The sequence below is a fragment of the Felis catus genome, chromosome B2 (genome assembly GCF_018350175.1).
Source record: "Felis catus isolate Fca126 chromosome B2, F.catus_Fca126_mat1.0, whole genome shotgun sequence".
Classification (NCBI taxonomy): Eukaryota; Metazoa; Chordata; class Mammalia; order Carnivora; family Felidae; genus Felis; species Felis catus.
In genome coordinates, this window is record NC_058372.1 from 348,247 (window position 1) to 376,008 (window position 27,762).

At 56.4% G+C, this 27,762-nt stretch overlaps 1 protein-coding gene across 2 annotated transcripts; it reads left to right on the top strand.

Moving 5' to 3' along the window:
- On the top strand, positions 1-26,961 carry GABBR1 (gamma-aminobutyric acid type B receptor subunit 1). Of its 2 annotated transcripts, XM_023253567.2 has the most exons (23): positions 2-237; positions 567-660; positions 1,249-1,452; positions 2,139-2,324; positions 3,589-3,609; positions 4,719-4,879; positions 7,944-8,078; positions 8,353-8,523; positions 9,458-9,559; positions 10,212-10,277; positions 10,698-10,889; positions 18,203-18,445; positions 19,034-19,097; positions 20,456-20,533; positions 22,042-22,192; positions 22,619-22,751; positions 23,824-23,940; positions 24,031-24,138; positions 24,470-24,563; positions 25,143-25,270; positions 25,701-25,829; positions 25,979-26,122; positions 26,323-26,961. In XM_023253567.2, the coding sequence occupies exons 2-23, from the start codon at positions 567-569 to the stop codon at positions 26,494-26,496; spliced, it is 2,895 nt and encodes a 964-aa protein (XP_023109335.1). In that variant the 5' UTR covers positions 2-237; the 3' UTR covers positions 26,497-26,961. The 2 variants fall into 2 exon arrangements, with proteins under 2 accessions (XP_044912953.1, XP_023109335.1); XM_045057018.1 differs by lacking the exon at positions 23,824-23,940 and having other exon boundaries at positions 1-237.
- The last annotated feature ends 801 nt before the right edge of the window (positions 26,962-27,762 follow it).

The following is a 27,762-nucleotide window of genomic DNA, read 5'->3' on the forward strand; positions in this document are numbered from 1 at the left end:
CTCCCGGCTCCCGCTCCCGCGGCCGCCGCCGCCCCGGGAAGCAGAGACCGGGGTGGGGTTTGGGGGAGCGCGAGGGCAGGGCGACCCGGGCCGGAGCGCGGATTCGCCGGGAGGAGGGCCGGGCGGAGGGGACGGTCGGGGAGACCGGAGGGGAGCGGGAGGAGCGGCCGGGCCTGGGGCCTGCAGGCCCGGGGAGCCGGGGAGCCGCGGAGCCGGGGAGCCCGGCCGGGCGCAGAGGTAAGAGCCGGGCCGGCAGCCGGGCTCCGCGAGGGGCGCGCGGGGGAGGGCCGGGCCGGGGCGCGGGGGCCGAGAGGTGGAGTCCCGGGAGGGTGGGGGGCCGAGGGAGGCAGGAGGAGGGTGGGGACCGGCGCTCTCTCCTCCCCCCCACCCCACCCCGCGCGGGGCTCCGCCCCCGCCTCCTCCGCCGGGCGCGCGTCTCGTCGGCGGGAGGAGCCGGGTCGGGGCCGGGTCCGGGCCCCGGGAGGCCGGGCGGGCGAGGCCGGGCGGGCCTCCCGGGTTGGGCCAGGCCGGCGGGGGTCCGGCCCTCACGGCCTCCTGTCACTCAGATGCTGCTGCTGCTGCTGCTGCTGCCGCTGGCGCCGCTCTTCCTCCGCCCCCCGGGCGCGGGCGGGGCGCAGACCCCCAACGCCACCTCCGAAGGTGCACCTTCGCCGGCGACCTCGGGCACCCCCATCCCCTTCCCCCTCTCCCTGCCCCTCCCCCTCCCTTTTTCTGGTCCCCATTCCTGTCCCGTCCGCCGGACCCACTGTGACATCCCTGACCTCCTTTCCATCACCCCCGCCTGTGACCCAGCGCCCCCTCTTGTCTGCCCCACACTGCTGCATAGGCCACCTTTCGGGGACCCTGCATGATGGGCCCAACCCCACCCCTCTTTCCTTGCCTACACTGCTGCCCAGGGAGTCTAAGCCCCCCCCCCCCCCCCCCCCCCGCCCTCTCAGCCTAATTCGCTCAAAAATCCTCCTCCAGTCTGTTTTACCAAGCTCGCCGGCACAGTGTACCCCTTCACCATTTCTTAATTCTGCCCATCACCCCCAACCTGCACCCTTCCTTCCTCACTGGCGAGCTCGCAGAGCTCTCTCTCCTTTCGTCCCGGGTTCTGTACCCGTCCTGACCCCCACCCTCTGGCACCGCAGCTGCTCCCCTGGGCCCGCCACCTGCCCGCTGACCACGCCCTCTGTCCCTCCCCTCCCCGCCATTCCTCTCTGACGCCTTCCACTCACCCCTCAGGGTGCCAGATCATACACCCGCCCTGGGAAGGGGGCATCAGGTACAGGGGCCTGACTCGGGACCAGGTGAAGGCGATCAACTTCCTGCCCGTGGACTATGAGATCGAGTACGTGTGCCGGGGGGAGCGCGAGGTGGTGGGGCCCAAGGTCCGCAAGTGCCTGGCCAACGGCTCCTGGACAGACATGGACACTCCCAGCCGCTGCGGTGAGTAGCATCCCCAAGCCCCTCTTCTCTTCTAGATCATTCCTTGGCCGCCTCACACTTAGCATTATTGCTTAGGTCAGCACTTTCAACCACTGTCACAATTCACAAGGACACTTACAGAGCTCACACCATGTAAGAGGGACTTCCCTACCGCACTTGGAGGCAGTAAAGTCAGCAGCCCACACATCACCTCATCTCATCCTCCCTGCATTAGGCCACTGACCACTTGACAAAATAGCTTGATTATTCATCTTGCTTGTGAGTTCTTCTGTTTGAGGACTAGTGGCAGATTGTGCAAAAACCCTCGTAAAATGGTTTCACTGCAGTCTTGAATACCTCTGTCTCCAACGCAGAGGCCATATACCCACGAAGGAAACCCAGTCTGACATTACTGTAAGCCGACTATAATAAGAAAGGTAAATCCAATTGTGCATCTAAAGTTACACATCCGCACTCTCAAAGCCAGGGAACCGCCCACTGCCGCTGACTTTGAAAAGAGTCCCTTCTGTGCACCTACAGCTCCACCTCAGGTTCCTACCATGGAAACGCCTTTTCCCTTTCCTTGGGTGGTGTGTGGATGCTTCCAGGGTTAAGGGAGGAGAGGACGCCAGATTTCCTGAAGAGTGGGGTGCTTGAGGCCCCCTTCCCCAACTTGCCTCTCTTTTCCTTTTCGTGTCTCTCCACAGTCCGAATCTGCTCCAAGTCATACTTGGCCCTGGAAAACGGGAAGGTTTTCCTGACGGGTGGGGACCTCCCCGCTCTGGACGGAGCCCGGGTGGATTTCCGGTGTGACCCTGACTTCCATCTGGTGGGCAGCTCCCGCAGCATCTGTAGTCAGGGCCAGTGGAGTGCTCCCAAGCCCCACTGCCAGGGTGAGGGGACCGGCTGCCTGCATGCAGCTGAGGACGCGTGCCAGAGGTTGGGAGCGGGGTGGAAGGGATGGCGGGAAGGGAAGGGGTGCCATGCAAAATGGGGGGGGCTTTGGGGAAGTGGAGGTGAAAACCCAACTCTTGCCCTCGCCTGCCTCTCTCCAGCCCCCTTCCTTCTGCAGCATCAGTGTCCACTTCGCCTACGCTGGGGCCCCCTTCCTCTACCTTCCTCTTTAGAGATCTCCTCCCTGCTCCCAGTTCTACATGTTCTCTTTTCCGTTATGAATCTCACCCTCCATCACCTTTCTTAAGGTTTAAATACTGCAGTTTCCCCTAGCCTATCTCTAAACTTAGAACTTTCTAGGCATAACCCTCTTCTACAATTGATTCCTTTCCATTTGTTATATAACTGGATTATTGTAAAGACTCAGAAATAAATCATATCATACTTAGAAAAAACATTAAGATTGGAAAGAATATCTGGGGTGGAGAGTTATCAGGGTGAAATTTAAAAAGACTTAAAATTGGGGGCAGAACTGTCAGAGCACTGAAGGATGACCCGGGGATGGGGGAGGGGAAAAGGAGGGTCTCGGACAACCTCCGTCCTTCCCCAGGGCACTCAGTCTTGTGTCCAACACCTATTCTGTCATTTCATTCAGCAGAATGCCTCCTGTCCGGGGCACCCAGATTCTGCCCCTGCACTCTTGTCCCCGGGATTCAGGCCGGCCTCATGCGTCCCCCGCTTCTGCAGACTCTCTGGAGGTCCTGGCCTGGCTTCGTCCCCTAATGTCATTGCTCTGCTTATACCTCACCACCCCATTCTGGAAACTGGGAGTCCCACCCAGGGTCTCTTCCTGTGCTCTAGTAATGTGTTCACACGGTCATAGCTTTTTGTAAAAAATGCAAAAGTAAGATTTTAACAGCAACAGTTTAAAATCAATTGTATTTGTAAGCTGCAGTTGTTTCTTCTTAAAGAGAGACCCCTGCATTTTATAATATGTAGGCTCCACAAAGCCAGAATCTGCCCATCTCCTGTCTCAAATTCTGTTGTCCTATGAACAATGAAAGAAGAAAACCAACAGGTCCTGACCCACAGCCCCACCTTGCTCTTATCCCCAGGCACCCTTCCCCCCACCCTCAGAGACGCAGGCTTCTGCTGCACGCGGGCCTCCCGGCATGGACAGGTGTGGGAGGGGGCTGGGCTCAGGCCGGGGAAGCCGGGCGCCGGTGGTAACTCTTCTCTGATCCCCGTCTTTCCTGCTGCCAGTGAATCGAACGCCGCACTCAGGTGAGATGACAGCCCTCCTCTCGCGCACTGCACCCCCGAGCCCCCACTCGCGCCCCTGCACCCCAGGCGGTGGGGGCCCGTCCTTCTCGCCCCCCGCCCCCGTCTGCGGCCGGCCCCTCCTTCCTACCTGGTTTCTGCCTCCAGTCCCGGTTTTCTGCGAGGCTGCGGTCCCTCCCGACTCCCCGCTCGGCGCCCCGCGCTCGGCTCCGCCTCCTCCCCACACCGCTCCTCCCGGAGGGCAGAGCCCGGCGGGGCCCCCCAATTCCTCCCCGCGGGGCTCCCCCCGACCTCCCCGGGCTTTCTCCAGGCGCCCCCGCCAGCCACGCTCACGCGTCTCAGGGCCAGGCCTTGCCCCCCTCCCCCCAGACCCCGCACCCCCGCCCCTGCCCTCCCCACCCCTCCTTCTCCCTCCTCGGATCCCGGGTCCTTCGCGTCCTGTCTCCCCCCCCCCCCCCCAGCCGCCCCCGCCCCATCCATCCGCCCGTCCGTCCACACCCCCGTTCTCTCCCCGGTTCTCCACCCCCCCCTCCCCCCTCCCGGCACGCCCCCTCCCCTCCCCTCCCCTCTACGCCCCTCCCCGGTGTCCCGCGGGGGTCGCGTCCGCCGCCCCTCCCCTCCCCGCCCCTCCCCCGGCGTTCCCACGCGCGCGCGCCTCCCTCCGCCCCTCCCCCAGCCGCCGCGCGCCGCCCGTGACGTCAGGGCCCCCTCCCAGCCGTCCGTCTCCTCCTCCCCTCGGTCGGTCGGTCAGTCCGCGAGGAGAGTCCGCGGTGGCCACGGCAGCGGCGGTGGCGGGAGCCGCGGGGGCCACGGGGAGCCAGCCCTCCGCGCGTCCTGGGGGCTCCGGCCCCCTGCGCCCTCCGAAACCCGGGATGGAGGCGCCGCCTCGACACCCCCTCAGCAGCCCTCCCCGGGAAAAGTGTCCCCCCTGAGCTCCTCCCCACCAAGCAGCACCCCCCCCCACGCCATGGGCCCGGGGGTCCCCTCTCCCCGGGCGGGGTGGCCGCTGCCGCTCCTGGTGGTGATGGCGGCGGGGGTGGCCCCGGCGTGGGCCTCCCACTCCCCTCACCTCCCGCGGCCTCACCCGCGGGTCCCCCCGCACCCCTCCTCAGAGCGGCGCGCAGTGTACATCGGGGCGCTGTTCCCCATGAGCGGGGGCTGGCCGGGGGGCCAGGCCTGCCAGCCCGCGGTGGAGATGGCGCTGGAGGACGTCAACAGCCGCAGGGACATCCTGCCGGACTACGAGCTCAAGCTCATCCACCACGACAGCAAGGTAGTCCTGGCGGGGGCGGGGAGGGGGCAGGGGCAGGGGTAGGGGGGGCAGGGGCAGGGGACACGGGGCAGGGGGACAGGGGACAGGGGGACAGGGGGCAGGGGGACAGGGGCAGGGGACACGAGGCAGGGGGCAGGGGGACAGGGATAGGGGGACAGGGGGCAAGGGGACAGCGGGGCAGGAGGCCAGCCGTGCGCCTTGGCCTGGGTGACCGCTGGGATGGCGAAGTGGACCCCTCCCACGTGTGACTGGAGGGAGGTGGGCTGGGGTGTGGGAGCCTGGGGAGAGTCAGAGGGGCTGGAGGTTCAAGATGAGGGTCAGGGGGTTAGGAGGTGGGTCGTGCTGGGAGCGTGACCCATCCGCTCCTCAGGACCCCTGGACGTGGGGGCGGGGGTGGGGGAACTGGGGATGGGTGTAGGGCACCGGCTGACCCTGACCCTCTGGGGAGTCCGTTACCTCCCGGGGTGGGTGGAGGGGTGGAGGAGGTGTCCGAGGCAGGAGCTGAGGCCGGCTCACGTTTTCCATGGTAACGAGGTAAATCTTGACAGCAGGTTGGAGCTGGGAGGAATGGGGACTGAATAAGGGAAATTTTGAGGGACTTGCGTGCTCTCGTGTATGTATCACAACCAAACAGCCAGGTAGTGGTGAGCTCCACCAGGTTTCTGCTCATTCTCCACCAGAACCGGGTTGAGGGTTCCTGGGTTGTGGGTTACACTGCGTGTTGTGCTTGGGGAGGGGCTAACGGTTGGGAGATGGGCAACGAACTGGGTTAGCGGTCTGCAGGGAGCCCGCACAAGAGCCTAGGGATAGAGGGAGTCTGGGAACCGGCAGAAGAGAGAACCAGCAAGAAGGGCAGTGGGGGAGGGGGCAAGCAGGAGGGCTGGGGTGAGGATCAGTCCTTGGGCTCCTGTGGAACTTGGGTCTGGAGTGGCTCCTCTGTTCAGCACTGTGGCCTCTAAGATGTGAGAAAGGACCAGCACGAAGGGTTAGGGAGGCGGGGACCAGAGGAAGGCCGAAGGTGAGAAAATCTGGGTCGGCCATGAGTTTCCTTCCCCACCCTATGTCCCATTTGAGTAATTGGGAACGTGGGGAAGGATGTGGCTTCCGGCCTCAGATTTATCCTGTCTGACGTGTGGCCCCGGAAACGCGAGGGACTGGGAGACCGTGGAGTGCAGAGGTGATGAAACGGTCATCTTACACCTGGCTGGACTCAGGGTTTATTGTCACTCTTTCCAACAGCCATCTGCACCTAGAAATGGTTTGTGTGGGAAGAGGGGGCAGGAATGGGGTTGAAGGTGGGGTGCATGGGGACTGTTAGCTTGGGGAGGGGACTCAGATCCCTCCTGACACTTGGGGAGGGGCTCTTAAACTTCTCCATGCTAGAGGAGTTTGTTTCAAACACATATTCTAACTGGTCCGGAAGGAGCACGAAATCCTGTCGTGCAGGAGGCCTAGGTAGATGACCCCAGGACGCCTGTGGAGGCACAGCGGGGAGCTGGAAAAGAATTAGGAGTTAGGGCAGAGGGTCAGGGCTGCTGGAGGCGGGAGTCTGGGGCGGGAGCCTGGGAGGGCTGGGTGCAGGTGTCATGACTGGGGTCACCAGGAGCTCTGGATGTGGGCTCAGACTCTTCCACCATGAGAGGTGACTCCCCAGAGGTGCTGGGAAGCAGGTGGGGGGAGCCCTGAGAGAAGGCACAAGGAAAGCAGACTAACAGGAATGTGTGCTTTCCTGTGGTTTCCTGCCTGCAAATCCGGATCCTTTGCAGAAGAGAGCGGAGGGGAGGCCGAGAGGAAGTCTATGGGGGAGGGGGTGGGCATCACACGGAGGGAATCTGCAGTGAGGAGCAGGGTGTGGAGGGAAAGGGTTTGAGAGGAGGTAGGGGAGGAAGGAGAAACGGAGGAAGAGATGTGGGGCAGGCTAGTGGCCCTGTGTGTATGCTCTGGTATGTCCGTGTTCCTGTCTACCCTTCCTTCAAGCCAGGAGGGGGGCACCCAGGGGCCTTGCGATGGGCTGGGGTAGGATCTGCAGTGGCCCCCTGGGACAGTTCAGGATGGTGGGGCCTGCCGGAGAAGCCCCTCCTAGCGGGGGTGGGGGGAAGTGTTGTTCTTCCTGCCCCACCTGGCTCCCTGCTCCAGCTTCCTACAGGGTCTCAAATGTCAGGCCTCAGTGGGAAGCGAGCAGCTCTAGGGGGCCTTCCTTATTTGCTCACTGCCGGCCCCCCCTTTTCCATCCCCCCCCCCCCCCAGTCCCCTGTGCCTCCTGTTTCTCCTCTGCCCTGGCTTCCCACTGGCTTCCATTTCTTCTCTGCTTCCTTTGGGGCTCCAGCGGCTTCTGAAATGTCAAACTTCAGCAGGAGGGGAACAGGCAGGGGGAGACCATGGGGCTCTTCCTCCCCACGTGCCATCCTCCCAGCACCCCTGCCCTCCCAGGCTCTCTGCCTCCCCTTCACGCACCCCTAAAAACACCCGGTTTGTTAAGAGTCCTTTTCTATTTATTCTCCCAGTTCTTTCCTCACCTGTTTCTCCCTCCACCGCCCGCCCCCCCCCCCACAGGCTTCTTTTTCTAATGGACCCGTCAAATGTCAGAGCCCAGCAGGAGGGGAGGGATCGCCCAGCAGGACCCCCTAGTGGTCCTGTTCCCTGTTCTCTCTTGTTTGTTTATCTCTAGCCTTGGAAAAAGGGAAGAGCCAGGGGAAAATGGACGGTGGGGAGAGGCGAGGGAGGAATTTTCACGCCATGTTTGAGGAGCCTGTCTGCGGACTTGGGGAGAGTTTATTCACATTCCTGCAGACTCACAGAGATTTGGAGCAGAGACACGGGAAAAGGGACAGGGGTGCTAGAGGAAGTGAGGCTGGGGCTGTCTGAGCAGGGGCTGAAGGGAGGGAAGATTGTGTCTGCATGAACACGGATGGAGGTGCGTGCAGGAGAGGGTAGACAGGAGAAAATGGTGAAAGCACACAAGGGTCCAGCGGTGGGATGGGTCCTCGAGGAGTGACTAGATTGTTGGAGATGCGGGGGGAGGGGGGGGCACCGGGAGAACCCACGCTTACCCCCTCCCATCCAGTGTGACCCAGGCCAAGCCACCAAGTACCTGTACGAGCTGCTCTACAATGACCCCATCAAGATCATCCTCATGCCTGGCTGCAGTTCTGTCTCCACACTTGTGGCCGAGGCTGCCAGGATGTGGAACCTCATTGTGGTAGGTGGGGGTGGGGGGGGTTTCAGAAGGTGGGGGCTGAACAGGGGTGGACAGCATGTAAGAGGGCTGTGGAGGGACCCAGGTGCAGGACTCCTGGTCCTTTGGGGCCTCCTGGCAGCAGGGGGCTGATAGCTGCAGCTGACTTAGCTTCTTATCAGACGGAAGTGAAGTCAGATCAGGGAACAGGCACCTGTGCCAGGCGGTGGGTCTGTGAGGGTCCCCTCTCCTGGGAGCCTGGAGCGTGAGCGTGCCCCGCGCTGTGTCTGTCCCTCAGCTTTCCTACGGCTCCAGCTCACCGGCCCTGTCCAACCGGCAGCGTTTCCCTACGTTCTTTCGAACTCATCCGTCGGCCACACTCCACAATCCCACCCGGGTGAAGCTCTTTGAGAAGTGGGGCTGGAGGAAGATCGCCACCATCCAGCAGACCACTGAGGTCTTCACCTCGGTGAGAGCGCATTTTCCACATGCCAGTGGAGACATGTGGCCAGGATCCCTTATTGGGGAGAAGATCCTGTTTCTTTATCAAAAGCAGATACATTCCGACTGGGTTAAGTGCATGTTCTTTCTGTAGCCAGAGGAATAAGCAGAGCTGAGTTTTCAAGATTCTTTCCAACTTCTTAGTTTTAGAACATTTTTCCCCTTTGATATTCTCTTCCCCAGACAGACCCAAATGACCCACTTCTAATAAAGTAGGTTCACTCCACAGTTCAGATGAGATGAGAGAGAGAATGTGAGAGAAGAACCCAGAAAGGCAGCAAATCCAGAGACACTCGGGGTGGCAAGTGTGAGTGGGAACGGAGAAGGAGGGACAGGAGAGGCAGAAGACGTCTCTGGAACAGCACGGGTGGAAAAGAGGAAGCTCAGGGCTCTGAACCTGACGGAGGCAGCCCCTCCTTTTATTCTGGTCTTTGGATCCTCCACCCGCCCTCATGTTCAGCAGCCCTTCAATCCTCCCCTGACTTTCTCTCAGTGACCAGGACATTCTTCTGTGATCCTTTTGTCTGCCCACTTGCCTCTTGAGGTTGAGACCATCGTGTGCACACCAGGCCCTGTCTCATCTTTCCCCGATTCCTCTGTTCTGCTCTCCCCCATGTTTGCTGCTTGGTAGGGATTGGCGGGGGGTGGGGGTGGGGGGATAGGGTGACCTCCCAGGACACAGATCCTTGCGAGGGGCTCATAAGTACCTTCCCACATAGGACCATCCCTGAGACCCCAGCTGCTTTCCTTTGAGCTCTTCCCACCCTGGGGCAGATCCCATTGAAGGAAGGGTCAGAACTGCGGTTCCTCCACTTCAGAGTGTACGATCCCCAGGTAGCATCTCCGGTCTTTATGCCACTGTGCACCTGTGCTTTCTCCATTTTTTCTTATTCCCACCCAAGACTCTGGACGACCTAGAGGAACGAGTGAAGGAGGCTGGAATCGAGATTACTTTCCGCCAGAGTTTCTTCTCAGATCCAGCTGTGCCTGTCAAAAACCTTAAGGTGGGGTGGTTGGGAGTGGTGGGCTCAGCCTACAGAGGGACCGGGTTGGGGGGACAGTGGTGGGCTGGAGAGGAGAACCAGACAGGCAGGTTGTTGGGATATAATTAGTGTATAACATTGTGTAAGCTTGCAGCCTGCAACGAGTTGATCTGATACATATATATATATATATGTAGCATGCAGTTATATATTGCATGTTACATATTATAGGTTGCATATAATTGATGTGTAATATTATATAAGCTATGATGATACATTGATGTGTTGCAATACGATTACAACCCATGCTAGCTAACGTCTCTTTTTTTTATGAATATAATTTATTGTCAAATTGGTTTCCATATAACACCCACTGCTCATCCCAACAAGTGCCCTCCTCAATGCCCATCACCCACTTTCCCCTCTCCTCTACCCCCAGCTAACATCTCTATCGCATCACAGAATTTTGATTCTGCGAGACAGTAGCATCTCCTGGGGAGGTTCGTTTCCATTGTCCAGTGACATTTCTATGCTACCCCTCCAGCAGAACCCTGCATTAAGCACTCTGGGGCAGGGGATGAATGCCGTGGCAGCAGCTGGCTGTTTCCAGGCCTCCCTCAGCAGCTGGCTGTTTCCAGGCCTCCCTCAGCAGCTGTTTCTGTCCACTCTGCAGCGCCAGGATGCCCGGATCATCGTGGGACTGTTCTATGAGACCGAAGCCCGGAAAGTTTTTTGTGAGGTAGAGTTGGAATCAGAGGAGGCGGGGGTCTGGGTGGGCTCTGTACGTTGGGTGTGTTGTGGGGTCTCCTGTTTGCATCTCTGATCAGGTTGATAGCAGATGCTGTGAGATGACGAGTAATATGATGCTCCTGTCTGTTGACTCTGCCTCCCATCTTGGCTTCTCACACACAGCACTTTCTCCAGATCTCAGTTTTGTACCCTCTGTGCTTCTGCAGGAGCCCGAGTCCCATCTTTCCTGACTAGCTGGGGAGGAGCTTAGAAGGAGGAGTTGCCGAGTCTTTCCCACTCCCTCCGAGACTTGTAGATTCCTCTTTTCAATTCTCTGCTCTTCTCTGATTCCCAAGAGGCTGGAGAGTGTCAAGGGAAATAAAAGAAAAAGGGAAAGAAGGGCCCAGCCTCCCTCCTCCTCTGCATTCAGGTGTACAAGGAGCGGCTTTTCGGGAAGAAGTACGTCTGGTTCCTCATCGGCTGGTATGCTGACAATTGGTTCAAGATCTACGACCCGTCCATCAACTGCACAGTGGACGAAATGACGGAGGCTGTGGAAGGCCACATCACCACTGAGATCGTCATGCTGAACCCGGCCAATACCCGCAGCATCTCCAACATGGTGAGAGTGGGGACCTAGAAGCCAGCCCCTGGGCAGGGGCGAGGACTGAGGGAGCCTGGCAGGGCAGGGGAGCGGGAAGCAGAGATGCGAGGGGCAAGTTCACTAGGCCCACCTGAGTGGAAGGGCTGTTACCATGGCAACAAGGAGCCGTTGGCAAGAAGTCAAGTGAAGGAGAGGCGTTAATGATAATATAGATGCTGTATACGCAGGCGCCTCGGCAGAGCTGTTCCTGAGCTGAAACGCCTTTTATTCTCTTAGTGACTTCCGGGCCCTTTGCACTTGCTTAATATTCACTCCTGATTGATACTCAGTTAGCTTGGTTTCTGATGTTGTTTCAATGATTCCCTTTTAGAATTTCAGATATAAAAGGGACTTTTGAAATCAGTTACTTCCGGATAACGGATAGTGGCGGACCTGGAGCTGGGAGGCGCATGCTCTGGTTGGGAAGGCTAGGGGGGCCCCGCGGGAGGGGCACCCACTCCTTTCCTCTCAGTGCTATACCCCGAGGACCATGGGCGTCTTGAGCCAGCTTACAGGGCAATCTGCATGCCTGCTTATTACTCCCAGGGGTAGCTCCAGGTCTGGGGTACCTGTTTTGGAAAGCATGCCAGGGGCAAATTCATGGTTGTAAAGTCCCAAATATCTCATCAAAACAAAGGTTCAGTGAAAATGCTTTTGTGTAGTAAACCAGGAGCTTAGGTACGTGATTTCAGTGATCCTCCCACCAATGCTCTGATAAGGGTTTTCATTCTGTTCTATCGACCAGGAAACTGATGCAAAGAGGTTAAGTGACTTGGCCTAGGGGCCCTGTCCCTTCTGAGCTGTGAGGCCAGATTTGGCCCCTGTTGGAGTCTGACCCCAGACCCCTCTGCCCCATCACCCTCCGGCCCTGTCCCTGCTGAGTCGTGAGGCCAGAGTTGGCCCCTGTTGGAGTCTGACCCCAGACCCTCTGTGCCATCACCCTCCATGGAAAACCATGAATTCTGACTAAAGACTCTGTGCCTTTATTGGCTAACACCTGAGCTGGTGAGAGTTTTGGAGCAGGGGAGGAAGAAGGTCCAGTCAGTCTGTTCTAGCAGAGGGTTGTGTTGTGTGGACTCCAGTTGTGGATTCTGTCTGGGGAAGTTCCCAGGGATCACTTTCCTGCAGAGCACCTGAGCAGTGAGCCATCCTGGGGAACCTGGAGAGAACCTGGGGAGTACTGGAGCTGGTGCCTAGAGCCCAGGCCCTGCCCGTCCCAGCTTCTGCCCCACAGCAGGCAACAGTAGAGTCCCTGGCAGAGAATAGGGACATCTGGGCTCTGGAACTCAATGAGCGAGAGGGTCCCTTTCTGGCTCTTGGTCTCTAGAGAGAGGTAGTGCCTGCCTTTGAGGCCATAGCCTTTGTTCTGGTGACGGGAGGTCTGCTTCATAGCTTGAAACACCAAGTGGACCAGCCGAGATTTTCCAGGGGTAGAAGCAGCCTGAACCACTGATGGGAAGACATGGTGGATGAATCAAGCAGGGACCAGGAGGGTGGACCAGAAGCACAGGCTGGACCCAGGGGCCAGAGCCATGCTGACTGAGAAAAGCAGAACTGCCTCTGGCCCATAAGGATGGCTGTCGCTTAAGGGCACTGGCTCTCAAGCTTCACCTTCCTGGAGGGTTATTAGGACACACATTACTGGGCTCTTCCTTTGGAAGTTCAGATTCAGCGGGTCTGAGGTGGACCTGGGAACCTACATCTCTAACCAGTGCCCTGGGGATGTTGGTGCTGTTGGTTGGAGACCACATCTTGAGGACTGTTGGCTCGAGCAGTAGTTTTCCAAAGGTTGCAATATCTAAGGATAAGTTTGGTTGTCATGACTGGCTTCTGATGGGTAAGCCAGGGATGCTTCTAAACATCCGATGAGGCACAGATCAGTCCCCACAGCAAAGAATTATCCTGATCCAAATGTCAATAGTGCAGAGATTGCGAAACCCTGGTTTATTTATTTTTATTTTTATTTTTCTTAATGCCAAGGGATTTTACTGTGAATGGATATCCTTTTTATTGAATCCTTTTTCTGCATATGTTGAGAAACATAGTTTAGGACAGTAGGTTGGAGTAGTTTTGGAGAAATATTGCAGTTCTGGGGCTAGAGGGGCAGTGGGGAGGGGGCTGTACCTGGGGATAAGATTCTGTCTCTTGGGGTAGAGGTCTCATCAGATCCTGGTACAATACAAAATCAAAAGCTGCCCCAGGACACACCCTTTAGGTCAGTGTGAAGTTCCAGAAAGGGCTGTAACAGAAGGGCTGGTGAAAATTAGGGTCATAAAGTTATACTTGATTATTAATTTCTATGGGTTGTAGAAGTTTTGCTGTTTGCCTCTCCTTGAGCTGCCTAGTAATGTTTCTACTTGAACATTTGCAACTGTATCTCTGTTGACCCAAGGGGAAACATTTTTTTTGGTAACTTTAGTCAGGGGGGGCCGATGCCCCCCGTGGTCAAGTGTGTTTGTCAAGTGACCTGGAGCTAGCAGAAATTGTGAAGATGTGGTCAGGGGGGACCCCATTCCTAGCAGATGAATCCCTTTCCATCTGGGTATTTTCCTGATCCAGTGTTTACCTTGAACTGGAGATTGGATAGACTTTGAGGCTGAGGATGACTCAGAAAGTCTCAGCTTAGCGGCTGTCTGCTGGGCAGGTGCTCTCGGAGGGGGCATGTCCACATGCAGAGTGATGCAAGGTGGTTAGGAGGACTATGGACTTTGTTTCTTTGTGTTTTTTTAAGATTTTATTTTTTAATGTTTATTTATTTTTGATAGAGGGAGATAGAGAGCAAGATGGGGAGGTGGGGAGGGGCAGAGAGAGAAGGAGACACAGAATCCAAATCAAGCTCCAGGCTCCAGGCTCCAAGCGTCAGCACAGAGACCGATGCGGGGCTTGAACTCACGAACCGTGAGATCATGACATGAGCCGAAGTCGGACGCTTAACCAACTGAGCCACCCAGGCGCCCCTAAATTATTTCTTTTAAACTAACATTGTATAATGTATCATGGTGGGTCTGGACACTCCCCACTGATGAACACTGAGATTGTTTCCAGGTTTGTTATCAGCTTTTCCCTACTTAAAAAATTTTTTTTTAATGTTTTGTTTTGAGAGAGAGACAGAGACAGAGTGTGAGCAGGGGAAGGGGCAGAGAGAGAGGGAGACACAGAGTCTGAAGCAGGCTCCAGACTCTGAGCTGTCAGCACAGAGAACGACGCGGGGCTCGAACTCACAAACTGTGAGATCGTGACCTGAGCCAAAGTCGGACGCTCAACCGACTGCGCCACCCAGGCGCCCCTCCATCACATTTGTTTTTTGTTTAAGTTTTTATTTATTTATTTTGAAAGAGAGAGAAAGAGAGAGAGAGCGGAGGAGGAGCAGAGACGGAGACACAGAATCCAAAGCAGGTGCCAGGCTCTGAGCTGACAGCACAGAGACCGATGCGAGGCTCGAACCCACGAACCGTGAGATCTTGACCTGAGCCAAAGTCGGACGCTTAACTGACTGAGCCACCCAGTCACCCCAAGAGTAAGGACTTTGATGCCAGCCTGCCTGGCCTTGAATCCCAGCCCTGCTGTGCGGTATAACTTCTGAAAGTTTAACTTTTCTGTGCCTGTTTCTTTATCTCTAAAATGGGCAATAAACCTCATTAGATTATTTGAGGATTAAATAAATTTATATATACACCTTAGAAATACCTTATAAATATGTTAAAAAATACCTAGTACATTGTAAGGAAATAGAAATGTTAGCTATTATTATTAACATTTTTCAGTGTAGGGACTGATGGTTATTATTTTTTTTTTTACATTTTTTTTAACGTTTATTTATCTTTGAGACAGAGAGAGACAGAGCATGAACGGGGGAGGGTCAGAGAGAGGGGGACACAGAATCTGAAACAGGCTCCAGGCTCTGAGCTGTCAGCACAGAGCCCGATGCGGGGTTCGAACTCATGGACTGCGAGATCATGACCCGAGCCGAAGTCGGCCACTTAACCGACTGAGCCACCCAGGCGCCCCTTTTTAATTTTTTTTAACGTTTTTTAATTTATTTTTGAGACAGAGAGAGACAGAGGATGAACAGGGGAGGGGCAGAGAGAGAGAGGGAGACACAGAATCTGAAACGGGCTCCAGGCTCTGAGCTATCAGCACAGAGCCCGACATGGGCCTCGAACTCACGGACCGCGAGATCGTGACCTGAGCCGAAGTCGGCCGCTTAACCGACTGAGCCACCCAGGTGCCCCATAGGGGCTGATGGTTATTAATGAAATATTTCAATAGAAGAATTGAGAGGACTTCATGATTTGAAAGAGCCCAAGGTGGTTGTAAAGCTTCAGTCTCATGTATTGGGAAGTGTTGGGAGTGAAGAAAAATTGAGCTTAGTCTTAGATATTTTTAATTTTGGATTACTGATCGTATAGTTACAAATGCCTCAGAGACAGTTGGGGATACAGGTCCTGAAATGCTGAGCCTGATTATAGATCTGAGTATCAGTGACAACAGTGAGATTAAGAGACAAGGAGATTCACAAAGAGAAACTGCAACTTACTTTATACCCTGTATTTTATATATATTGTTATTTTATATAACAATAACAACCCTTCGAGATAGTATTATGCCCATTTTAAAGTTGAATAACCAGGGGGCGCCTGTGTGGCTCAGTGGGTTAAGTGTTTAACTCTTGATCTCAGCTCAGGTCTTGATCATGAGGTCAAGTCCCATGTTGGGCTCTTCAGTGAGCTTGAAGATCACTTAAAAAAAGTTGAATAACCAACTAGTGGGGTTTAATAAGTCATTTCAGGTTACACAGCAGGTAGATGGGTCAGTTGGAATTGAGATCTATCTAATGGACATTTTTTTAAAAGTTTACTTATTTATTTATTTTGACAGACAAGAGAGAGGGTGTGAGCAGGGGAGGGGCAGAGAGAGAGAGAGGGAGGGAGGGAGAGAGAATCTCGACGTGGGGTTCAAACTCACAAACCCTGAGATCATGACCTGAGCTGAAACCAGAGTCGGATGCTTAACCGACTGAGCCACCCAGGTCCCCCACCAGTGGACATTTTTAGTTTTATTTTTTATTTTTTCAAGTTGTTTTTATTATTTTGTTTTCTTCCAAAATTGTACTTACATTCTAGTTAGTTAACATACAGTGAAATATTGGTTTCAGGAGGAGAACTCTGTGATTCATCACTTACATACAACACCTGGTGCTCATCCCAACAAGTGCCCTCCTTAATGCCCATCCCCCTAACCCTCCCTCCATCAACCTCAGTTTGTTCTCTGTCATTAGGAGTCTCTTGAGGTTTGTTTCCCTCTCTCGTCTTGTTCCCCCCACCATACATTTATCTGTTTTGTTTCTTATATCCCACATCTGAGTGAAATCATATGATATTTGCCTTTCTCAGACTTATTTCATTTATCATAATACTCTCTAGCTCCATCCACATTATGCAAATGGCAAGATTTCTTCTTTTAGATGGCTGAGTGATATTCCATTATATATATACCACATCTTCTTTATCCATTCATCCATCGATGGACATTTGGGCTCTTTCCATACTTTGGCTATTGTCAATAGGGCTGCTATAAACATTGGGGTGCATGTGTCCCTTCAAAACAACACACCTGTATCCCTTGGATAAATACCTAGTAGTGCAATTGCTGGGTCGTAGGGCAGTTCTATTTTTCATTTTTTGAGAAATCTCCACACTGTTTTCCAGAGTGGCTGCGCCAGTTTGCATTCCCACCAGCGGTGCAAGAGGGTTCCCCTTTCTCCACACCCTTGCCAACATCTGTTGTTGCCTGAGTTGTTAATGTTAGCCATTCTGACAGGTGTGAGGTGGTACCTCATTGTGTTTTGATTTGTATTTCCCTGATGATGAGTGATGTTGAGTATCTTTTCATGTGTCTGTTGGCCATCTGGATGTCTTCTTTGGAAAAGTGCCAATGGACATTTTTAAAAATACTTTATTTTTTTTAGAGTAATTCAAGTTCACAGCAGAATTGAGAAGAATATACTTCCTGAATCCATATGTGCACATCTTCCCCCGTTATCAACATTCCCACCAGAGTGCCTATAGTTGATGAATCTACATTGATACATTATCGCCCAAAGCCCATAGTTTACACAAGGGCTTGCTTTTGGGGTGTATATTCTGTGGGTTTGGGAAAATGTACAATGACATGTATCTCCCATTAGAATTACATGTGGGGTATTTTTTGCTGCCCTAATCCAGGATACATTTACTGCTTGTTCATGGTGTGCTGGGCACAGGGCTGGGTGCTGAGGGTGTGCAGACGGATGGAACTTGGTCCTGGCCTGTTTTTAGAGGCAGTTTCCCCTGTACCACACTGCCTGCCCCTTGCACCTCCCACTGCTGTATCTTCAGAAAGTTGAATAGAAAGAAAAGCGGCAGGGCATGGGAAACAGATTTTTATTTATACTTCATCATTCATTTCTTCCTTAGAGTCTGAGGATGTTAGTACATTCCAGATCTAACAGAGTTCTGAGGTGCCCTGTGTATTACTTGTGCTTTGCCAAGAGGTAGCCTCTGGGTATTTCCTCGTGTGGCCTCTGGGAGGTAACAGAGGACAGATGTGATTTTTCTCCATTACGTGGTAGACATTTCCAAAAACTTGAGCAACTGACCTATGGTTATTTAGCCAAATGAGGTCATTGCCAGGTACAGAAATTTAGGGCTTTTTATTCATCTCCTGACAGTTACAGGAGCTATCTCATTCTCTTTAGCTTCTGGAGGAAAGAGGTTGAGGGTGGGGAGGGTGTGGGTAGGGGCTGAGTATTGGACCTCAAACACATGAAGGTTGCTTCTGGGCTCTCAGTCTCTCGAACACCCTTCAGGGGGCTGTGAGCTGAAGGCCCGTGAGGACGGTAAGGCAGGTAGCACACTGAAGAGTCCCCTTCCTGCCTGGTGAGTCCAGTGAGGAGGGCTCTGCAGGAACCTCAACTAGGGTGTTTCCGAACTGGAGGAGGTGTCAGGTGCTGGGTCTGAGCACGAGAGAAGGTCGTCCACGTCTCCTTTCTCTTGCCATTCGTTCTGCAGAGTGACTGTTCCTTAGACGTTCTGTTCCCATTCTGAGCTAGTGGCTGGGCACGCTGAGCCCCTGGACCCAGCTCACCAGCTGATCTAAGAGATACAGGGCCATGGTTAGATTTCGAAGGGCCGTGCGCTCCATCTGTCATGAGCACAAACCATCCGTTCAACAGAAGTTCTGGAGCCAGAATAAGAAGCCGTGCCCCCCACCCCCTCCTGCGCCAACCCTTTCTCCCCTCCTTCCCTCCGCAGACATCCCAGGAGTTTGTGGAGAAGCTGACCAAGCGACTCAAGAGACACCCCGAGGAGACTGGTGGGTTCCAGGAGGCGCCGCTGGCCTATGACGCCATCTGGGCCTTGGCGCTGGCTCTGAACAAGACGTCTGGAGGGGGTGGCCGTTCGGGGGTGCGTCTGGAGGACTTCAACTATAACAACCAGACCATTACTGACCAAATCTACCGGGCGATGAACTCCTCGTCCTTCGAGGGCGTCTCTGTGAGTTACAGTGACCTCCTTCACACTCCCCATCCTCCCACAGACACAGTATCCTCCTCCTGGATGTGCACGTCAGTCTCTGCAATAACGGGTCTTGGGTTGGGGGGTAGGGACCCCCAAACCAGAAGAACCCATAAGAGACTAGAAGGAAAAGTGGTGTATTCCTTTTCTGTCCACCTCTCCCTCATTTCTTTCCAGTGTAGGAATTAATAGATGAGAATTGTAGAACGTTAGAGGAGGAAATAGTCGGATAAGTTGTCTCCTGTTCCTTTCAGAGTGGGGAAATTAGTGTCCAGAAGGATTTCGTGACTACCCAGGTCACACAGCCAGGGGCCGGGTCTCCGGTGCTCTACCTGGGGTTCTTTCTCACTCAAATCCCATGGGTGAAGCTTCTTTTCAACAGAATAATGTGTCTGAAATCTAGGGTATGGGCATCTGGGGTACGTCCTATATGCAGGCAAATGCCAGAAATAGACTTCATTCAGAGGCTCAGTTACATCAAAGCATAAGGATCCAGAGAGTCCCTGAGTCTCTTTTCGCTCCTGCTTTTATCACCTCTGTCTGCCTCCGCCTGTTTCCCTCCCTCAGGGCCATGTGGTCTTCGATGCCAGCGGCTCCCGGATGGCCTGGACTCTCATCGAGCAGCTGCAGGGTGAGCGCAGGGGGCAGGGGCCAGCTGTTCGGGGTCACCGCCTGGGGCAAGACTCAATGACCTAGGGGCCTCCCACCTCTGGCTGCTCTCCTCTCACTGCTCGTCAAGCTCTTATAGTATGAGAGCAGTGAAAAGCTGAGGGACGGTGGGTTTTCAGGAGTTGGAGAGGGGCAGGCAAAGTGAAAGCCCGTCTTTCCCCAGTGGCTTCCCATTTAATTTCAGGAATTTCCCTTGGCTGGCTTGCCAACGAGGGGCTAACGCCTTGTTGGTCACTTGCCCACAACTCAAGGAAAGCCACATCTGGCAGAGACCATTTGTAAAGGAACCAACCTGTTGAATTTCCCTGCTATATAAACAAGCATCCTAATTTTTGTGTGGTGTACATAGCTTGGTTTTTCTAGATTGCATTTTCTTATAATTTACCACATGTATGTGTGTATTTGCCAGGTTTCTGTGAGCTGAACTGTTCACACCCCAACCAGCTTCCTAGAGCCCCTGCAAGAGAGCCATTGTGTGGCCTTCGGAGGGAAGTTTCTTTCTCTCCTGCCCCCCCACCCCCCTCCTCCCATCTCCCACCCCCCTTTCCTCCTCCACACCCTATCCTCACCCCCCTCCTCCTCCCCGCGTCCCACCCCATCCCCCAAAACCCGCCTTTCCCCACCCCATCCCCCCCAAACACCCTCCATCCCCTTCTTCCCCTCCCCCCACCTCCCATCCTCCTCCTTCGCACCACCTCCCCCCCTCTACCTCCCATCCCCCATCCTCCTCCCCTCCCCCACTTTCCCTCCCCTCGCCCCATCCTCCTCCCCCTGTCCTCCCCCCTCCTCCCACCCCTGCTGGAGGGCGGTGCGCTGGCTTCTGAAGGAAGCTGTTCATAACCAGATGTGGAACAGGAATCTTAGGAGCTGCATGCTGCATTCCGTCTTGTCTTGTGGGTCTTTAAAGAGGCAGATGCAACTTTCCAAGGAATTAGAACCCAAGCCAACAGAAGAGAAATGTCTAAAATTAAAATGAAAGCCACTGGGAAAATAGATCCTGTGATTCTGTCTGTCATGAGAGGGAGAATGAGCAGGGATGTTGAAAGCTTTAGAAGCCAGAATCGACGTGCGAGACATCCGCAGTGAGAGGTGTGAGGCTGCCGCACGGCGGCGGACAATTTAGACGTAGAAGATGTTCTTCTGTATTTACTTGCGTTGGGGCCCATCCTGTGCTGCCTTTCAGTCAGATTTGCTGGTTCAGATGGCCCCCAGGTCCTCCCAGGTGCCCTTGAGGGGCTCAGGGTGAAGTAGAACCCTGGGAAGCTGGTGCCCGGGCTGGGCCCTCGACCCCCACCCCCCACTCCCCTTGTCCCCATCCAGGTGGAAGCTACAAGAAGATTGGCTACTATGACAGCACCAAGGATGACCTTTCCTGGTCCAAAACAGACAAGTGGATTGGTAAGCAGGGCCCTGCTGATGTTTTCCTTCAGTGCCTCTGAGCAGTTGAGGGAGAGCTTTGTGCATGTGAACGGGGGTGAGGGGGTGGCAGGTGCCTGAGGCTAGAACGCGGGGTACATGGTCTGGGGGCGGGGGCCCAGGTTAGGACACGGCTAGGGGAGCTGTGTATTTGGGGAGGGGCAGGTGGTTGGTAGCAATGCACTGGTATGGATAGGACATTGCTTAGGTTTGAGGGTTAGGGGTGGGGGTGCACAGGGGGCAGCCAGGAAACCCCATCTGGGTTTACCAGCTGTTCTGGTGCCTTGCTGTCTCTGAACCAGCTACTTGAGGCCGACAATGGCCTCTTCATCTCTGTCAGGAAAACTTAAACTATAGGAGAGGCTTTGAAACCTCATGTAATTCTCTTCCAATGAAACGTGCTTTTTAAAGGGAAAAAGGAAACAATTACTCTTTGTGTGCTTTGTGGGCTAAATGATCAGAAATAGGAAAGACACTCAAGGTGGACAAAAGGAGGGACCGAGGTGGGGACAGCTGCCCTACCCAGCTGGGATCTAGAGATTCCCAGCACTGCTGGTGAGCTGACATTTCTTCATAATTTGAATTTAGGACAGTGTTCTGTGCTGCTATAAATGCTGCACGGCCTAAATTACACTTTTCTTTTTAAAGCGAAACAAATTGAAATTGGTTTTTTTTTTCTTTTTCGTTTTTTCCCCTGTGAACTCGATGACACATTTGAGCTTCCCCTATTAATAACCAGAAAACACCTTTGGGTATATCACCCTATGAGGGGTAAAAATCACAGACCAATGTTTTCCTAAGGTGAGGAGACCAGCCTGGATACTTTGAAGTTTCTGGATTTATGATTCTACAGCTGTCTTTTGCAGCTTTTGATTTGAGTCATAAGAGACCTCGTGAGGTTTATCTCTGTCAACCCTTTCCCACCCACTTTCCTTTGCTGCAAAACAGACAGAAAAACACACGGAACAGACAATGACAGAAACAGACTAAGGCTTTGGTGATACATCTGGGTCTGCAGCTCCACCCCTCACTTCTGACTGCTTCCTGACCCCCTGTGGCAGGGAGTGGGCACCGGAGGGGCCCCGATCCAGGGCAGCGAGGGTCCCCATGTCCTCACGGCTAGGATGGTGTCACCTGCCCCATCTTCATTCCTTGTCCCCCGTGCCCCCCCCAGTGCCATGCAGGAGGGACCCCCACCTGACCAGACCCCCCATTTCCATGCAGGAGGGACCCCCCCCCCCGACCTGACCAGAACCCCCCAGTGCCATGCAGGAGGGGTCCTCAGCTGGCCAGACCCCTCCCCTAGTTCCATGCAGGAGGGACCAGACCCTTCTCACCCTTCATGCCATGCAGAAGGGGCCCCCCACCTGGCCAGAACCCCCCAGTTTCATGCAGGAGGGGTCCTCAGCTGACCAGATCCCCCCACCTGCAGTTCCATGCAGGAGGGACCCCTAGCTGACCAGACCCCTCTTACCACCCATGCCATGCAGGAGGGGCCCCCCCGGCTGACCAGACCCTGGTCATCAAGACATTTCGCTTCATGTCCCAGAAACTCTTCATCTCCGTCTCTGTTCTGTCCAGCCTGGGCATTGTCCTGGCTGTGGTCTGTCTGTCTTTTAACATCTACAACTCTCATGTCCGGTAAGTCTCTTTCCTGACACTTTCCTTGTTCTGTCTGCCCCTCCCAGACAGCGGGCATGCCCTCCCCTCCCGAGGAACCAAGGATAAGACCCTCTGGAGGCCTTGGGCGGTGGATGCTTTCATTCTAATGCATTCCCAGTAGCCACTGGGCTGGAAACCCCCCATCCCAGCCCCAAAGCAGCTGTCTGGACACCAAGAGCCTCTGGGGCCAGGGGACACAGTGTGTGCAGGTGGTGTCCTGGGCTGGGGAGCTCCCCGCAGCTCTGTGCCAGCCCCCGCCCCCGCGGCCTTGTCTCCCAGGCTGCACCATGCACCCTTGCCCGTGGCTGAGCTTGGGTCAGGCCCTGGCGGCACTGAGGAGCTGACCCCCCCAGGAGAAGAGGTTAATTCTACTCTCTCCCCCCCCCCCCCCGCCTCTGCCCCTAGCTACATCCAGAACTCCCAGCCCCACCTGAACAATCTGACTGCTGTGGGCTGTGCCCTGGCACTGGCTGCCGTCTTCCCCCTCGGGCTGGACGGCTACCACATTGGCAGAAGCCAGTTCCCCTTTGTCTGTCAGGTAAGGAGGATGTGGGGCGGACACCCTGCAGGAGGAAGCTGTCCTCCCCCCCCCCCCCCCCCCCCGCCCAGGAGCCCGGCCCGGAAGGCCGTGGTCCCTGCTGTTCCTCGACTGTCCCTGTCCCCCTAATGCCACCCCTGTGGTCCCTGCCTGGCCCCATTCCTTCTTTCTGTCCTCCAGACCTTCTCACTGTGTGGCTCTCTTGTCGGTTCCAAGGTTGCCATGGCCTCATGGACAAGAGGGGAGGTGTTGAGGGTGAAGGAGGGTCTGCGCAAAGAGCCCTTGAACAATGGCAGCTTGTGTGGGGCTGAGAGAAGGAACTGGGTTCCCAGGGTGGCCTTGGTTGTGGTTCGGAGACCTGAACTAACAGCAGGGAGTGGGGGCAGGGAGGACGTTCTTGGTATTCGGGGCATGGCAGGTCCTGGGCTGTGGGGAAAGCTGGCTTCTGTAGTTCTGTTATGCTGGTGGGAAATAGTCCTTCTTTCCCTGCCCTCCTCACGCCTCCTCACGCCTCCTTGTGTGCCTGTCCCGACCCTGCAGCTGTGCACGTGCACCCCGCCAGAGGCCGTATGTCCCCAGTAAAACCAGAAAGCAGTGGGAGAGGTAGACAGAGGGGGCTCTAGGAGGAGTGTCTGCACAGAGTGCTGTGGAAGCAGAGAGGAAGCAGCTCAGGACATGGCTGGACCCCAGCAGGGGTGGCATTTGAATATCGAAGGACACGTGGGCTTTATCAGCTGGAGAGATAAAGGTGGTCACTCACGTGGTTTGCAGGGTTAGAAGAGCCAGCATCTCAGGCGGGCACGTCAGTGTGGCTGGAGCAGGGGGAGCAAAGGCCCCGTAGATGGGCCTGCAGAGGTGGGTGGGGCTGTGTTGTGGAGGGTCTGGGGCTGTAACCTGCCCGATTGGCCAGTAACCCCAGGAGATTGTGGCCGGTCACCCTGCTGGATGGGAGGACGTTGCTGAAGGCAGGGACTCCCTTGCTGGCCCTCCACACCCTGATCCCCACCGGCTGTACCCCTGTTCCCTCCCGAGGCTCTGCCCCACACTGCCCTGCTCTCTCGTCCTGTGCCAGGCCCGCCTCTGGCTCCTGGGTCTGGGGTTCAGTCTGGGCTACGGCTCCATGTTCACTAAGATCTGGTGGGTGCATACGGTCTTCACGAAGAAGGAGGAGAAGAAGGAGTGGAGGAAGGTGAGCTGCTTGTTGTTCCTCGGCCCTCAGGTCCTTGGCTCCCGGGGCCTAGAGGGCTTCTTCCAACTGGCCTGTGCTCTGTTTGTGCAGACGCTGGAGCCCTGGAAGTTGTATGCCACGGTGGGCTTGCTGGTGGGCATGGATGTGGTCACTCTCGCCATCTGGCAGATTGTGGACCCCCTGCATCGAACCATTGAGGTACAGGTTGGGAGGAGGTACTGAGGCCTGGGCCGAGTGGGGCTTGCTGGTGTGTGGGCTGAGTACGGTCTGGAGGCGTGCAGCCCCTCGTGGGAGAGCGTTGTCCAGCATCATGCTCCGGTGCCCCGAGGTTCCTTGATGAAAGCGAGTAGTGGGGAGCCAGGAGGGATGTGTAGACCTTCCAGGCATGTGGAAAGCTGGGGTTCATGAAAACACCCTTGGGCCTAGCACGGGGCCTGGCATCAGTATCCAGGGTCTCCTAGAAAAGGGGGGGCAGGGGTGGGCGGGGAGGGTGACTGCCATCTTTCTGGTGGCCCAATTTCTCCACTAGACTTTTGCCAAGGAGGAGCCGAAGGAAGACATTGATGTGTCCATCCTGCCCCAGCTGGAGCACTGCAGCTCCAAGAAGATGAATACGTGGCTCGGTGTGTGAGCTGTGGGGGAGGGGGTGGGGCAGGGACAGCCGGCTGGTGGGGACAAGGGTCTTTGGAATAAGAGTGTCCTCCTCTGTGTCATTGCACTGACCCTTTCTGGGGATGGGGGAGAGTTGGACTGTTTCCAGGAGGAGCGGGGGCTAAAGCAGGGGTGTGGTGGAGGGACCAGGGGGGATGGCCTGACCCCTTCTCTCTGGTCTGCTCCCTATAGGAAGACCAGAGCTGTGAGGGCCTGGGGCAGGCCCCTTTTGGCCTCCTGAACATTGCTCTGGTCTTGTGGTTTTACCACAAAGGGTAAAACATACCCTCAGCCTGGAGGGTGAGGGGGTGAGACATTGTGTGGCCCCGGGGCTGGTGGATAGCTGCTGTCAGCAGTCATCCACTTGTGTCCCAGGAGGAGGTGGTCAGGTGGTCAGGTTGGGGGATGCACAGAGATGGCTGTGCTAGGTCAGAGGGGCCGACGGGAGGGGAGCCCTGTTTGCAGTAGGTGGGGGGTGTGGGCGGAGAGTGGACGCAGGGGTGGACGCTTGGAGGGCTTGTTGCCCATGTGACCGATTCCTGCCGTTCTAGGCATTTTCTATGGTTACAAGGGGCTGCTACTGCTGCTGGGCATCTTTCTTGCCTATGAGACTAAGAGCGTGTCCACCGAGAAGATCAACGACCACAGGGCCGTGGGCATGGCCATCTACAATGTGGCGGTGAGCCGCAGCACCTGGCCCTGACCCCAGGGGCTGCCTGGGGTCAGTGGGTGCAAGTCTTAAATAGTTTTTAATGCCCCAGGTTTGCCAAGCACTTTACAGTTGGTAAAGCACGCTGCAGACACTGTCTCATTAATCTTCCTGTGACTGCCCATGAGGCACATGGTACTGTCCCCACTACATGGGCGAGGAAGCAGAAACGTTAGATGGCTTGTGTGTGGTTCCCTGGCCAGGTCGGCTTGCCACCAGGTGTGGAACACTTGGGGACTGAATGTGTGTTCTGGTAGCAGGAGAGGCAGGGGCTGACCTAGAGCCCAAGAGGGTGGCCTCACGTTTGGGCCCCTATGGCAAGGCAGCTGTGCCAGCATGTGTCCTCATGGGCCGTCCTGGGGGAGGAGAGCCCGGAGGTCCCAAGCTCGTTTGCCCGCAGGTCCTGTGCCTCATCACCGCCCCCGTCACCATGATCTTGTCCAGCCAGCAGGACGCCGCCTTTGCCTTTGCGTCCCTCGCCATAGTGTTCTCCTCCTACATCACTCTGGTGGTACTGTTTGTGCCCAAGGTCAGGCTTCCCCCGGCCCCCGCCCCCCGCGGTCTGGCCCGAACCCGGCCTTCATCCTGGGCCTCTGCTCCCTGCCCCCCTGCCCCCCTCCTGGCCTCCCCCCCTCCGCCCTGCTCCAGCACCCCCCACCCCCCACACTGGCCTCCCAGGTGCGCCGGCTGGTCACCCGCGGCGAGTGGCAGTCAGAGGCTCAGGACACCATGAAGACGGGGTCCTCCACCAACAACAACGACGAGGAGAAGTCCCGGCTGCTGGAGAAGGAGAACCGGGAGCTGGAGAAGATCATTGCCGAGGTGCGCGGTGGGGGCGCACGGACCGTCCCTCCCGTCCCTGGTCCTCACTTCTCTGGTCCCTTCTCGTCCCCCACCCCCCTCACCCTTGTGCACTCTTTCCTGACTCTCCATTCCTCTGTCCACTGTTGCCTCTACGGCCCTGCCCACCCCCAACCCCGACTTCGCTCCTCACTTCCCCTTCTCCCGTCCTCTTCCCACAGAAGGAGGAGCGCGTCTCTGAGCTGCGCCACCAGCTCCGGTCCCGGCAGCAGCTCCGCCCGCGGCGCCACCCCCCGACGCCCCCAGACCCCTCTGGGGGCCTGCCCAGGGGGCCCCATGAGCCCCCTGACCGGCTCAGCTGTGACGGGAGCCGGGTTCATTTGCTGTACAAGTGAGGCTGGGAGGGGGGAGGGAAGGGGAGGGCCGGGACGAAGTCCCCCCTCTGTGAGGCCGGGTGGCCTCTCGGACTCTCCGACTCTGGGAACTGGCGGTGTCTCTTGTGTCCCCACCAAATTGCGTCCGCTGGACTCCGCTGTCCCCTCTGTGCCTCGCCGCTGCGCCCCCCACCCGGTCCACCCTGCCTGCCCGCCCACCTCCGCCCTGCCCCCGCCCACTTCTCCATGCTCCCTCCCCCTGCTCCCGCCCACCTCTGCCCTGCCCCCACCCACCTCTGCCTGGCCTGCCTGGGCCCACCTCCTGGTGCTCCCTCCCCTTCTCGCCTTCCTGCTCCCCCCCCCACCTCAGCCCTGTCCCCGCCCACCTCCTGATACTCTCTCCCTTCCGCCCCGCCCACCTCTGCACTCCTCTCCTGCCACACCCTCACCTACTACCACTCTCGCCTAATCTTACCCGGGTCCACCCCTCACCCCTCACCCCTCACCCCTCACCCCTCACCCCTCACCCCTCACCCCTCACACCAGGTTTGTCCTTCTTGAATTTTGCCTCCTCCTGGCGCTCATTCTTCCCTCCTCAACCTGCGCGTGCTCATGCTGGCCCACACCTGCTCCGCACAGGTGCTGTCTCCTCCCCCCTGGGGTCACGTGTCCTTGTACCCCCCCCCCCCCCCCCCAAGCTCTCCTGGCCCGTGTGCATGTGTAGCTGAGGCGGGTCTTTCCCATTGGGGCGCATCCGTGTGTATCCAGATGCATTCCCTGCGTGCTCGTGGTACCTGGGTACCTCCCCTCTGCACCTGGAAATCATGGCACCCTCCCAGCAGAGCTATAGGTGCCCACCCTGCACAAGGTGATGCCCTTGTCCCCAGTTCCCACTCACTTGGTTTCTGCCCGAACTTCCCCCCCATCCCCAGCTCATGTACACTCCTTTCCCCATCCCCCCTCATGTCTCCGCTTCTCTTTCCCACCCCCTGCTTATGTCCCCTCCTCCCTGTCCCCCTTCTACCCCTCTTCCCTCCCTTAACTCCCCCTCCCCCCGCCCCCCTGCTCATGTCCCCTCCTCTTCTGCCCCCCACCCCTCTCCTCCTCCCCTCAACTCTCCCCTCCCCTTGCCCCCCCATGTCCCCCCTCCCCTGCCCCCTCCTCCCCCCTCCTCCTTCCCTCAACTGCCCCCCTCATGTCCCCCCTCTCTTGTCCCCTCCTCCCCCCTCCTCCTTCCTTCAACTGCCCCCTCTCATGTCCCCCTCCTCTTCCCCTCAACTCCCCCCT

Coding starts and splice junctions, on each gene's coding strand:
- GABBR1 (XM_023253567.2), top strand. CDS start 567: ATGCTGCTGCTGCTGCTGCTGCTGCCGCTGGCGCCGCTCTTCCTCCGC. Junction 3,610..4,718: donor GAATCGAACGCCGCACTCAG/GTGAGATGACAG, acceptor ACCCCTCCTCAG/AGCGGCGCGCAGTGTACATC. Junction 8,524..9,457: donor CCACTGAGGTCTTCACCTCG/GTGAGAGCGCAT, acceptor TTCCCACCCAAG/ACTCTGGACGACCTAGAGGA.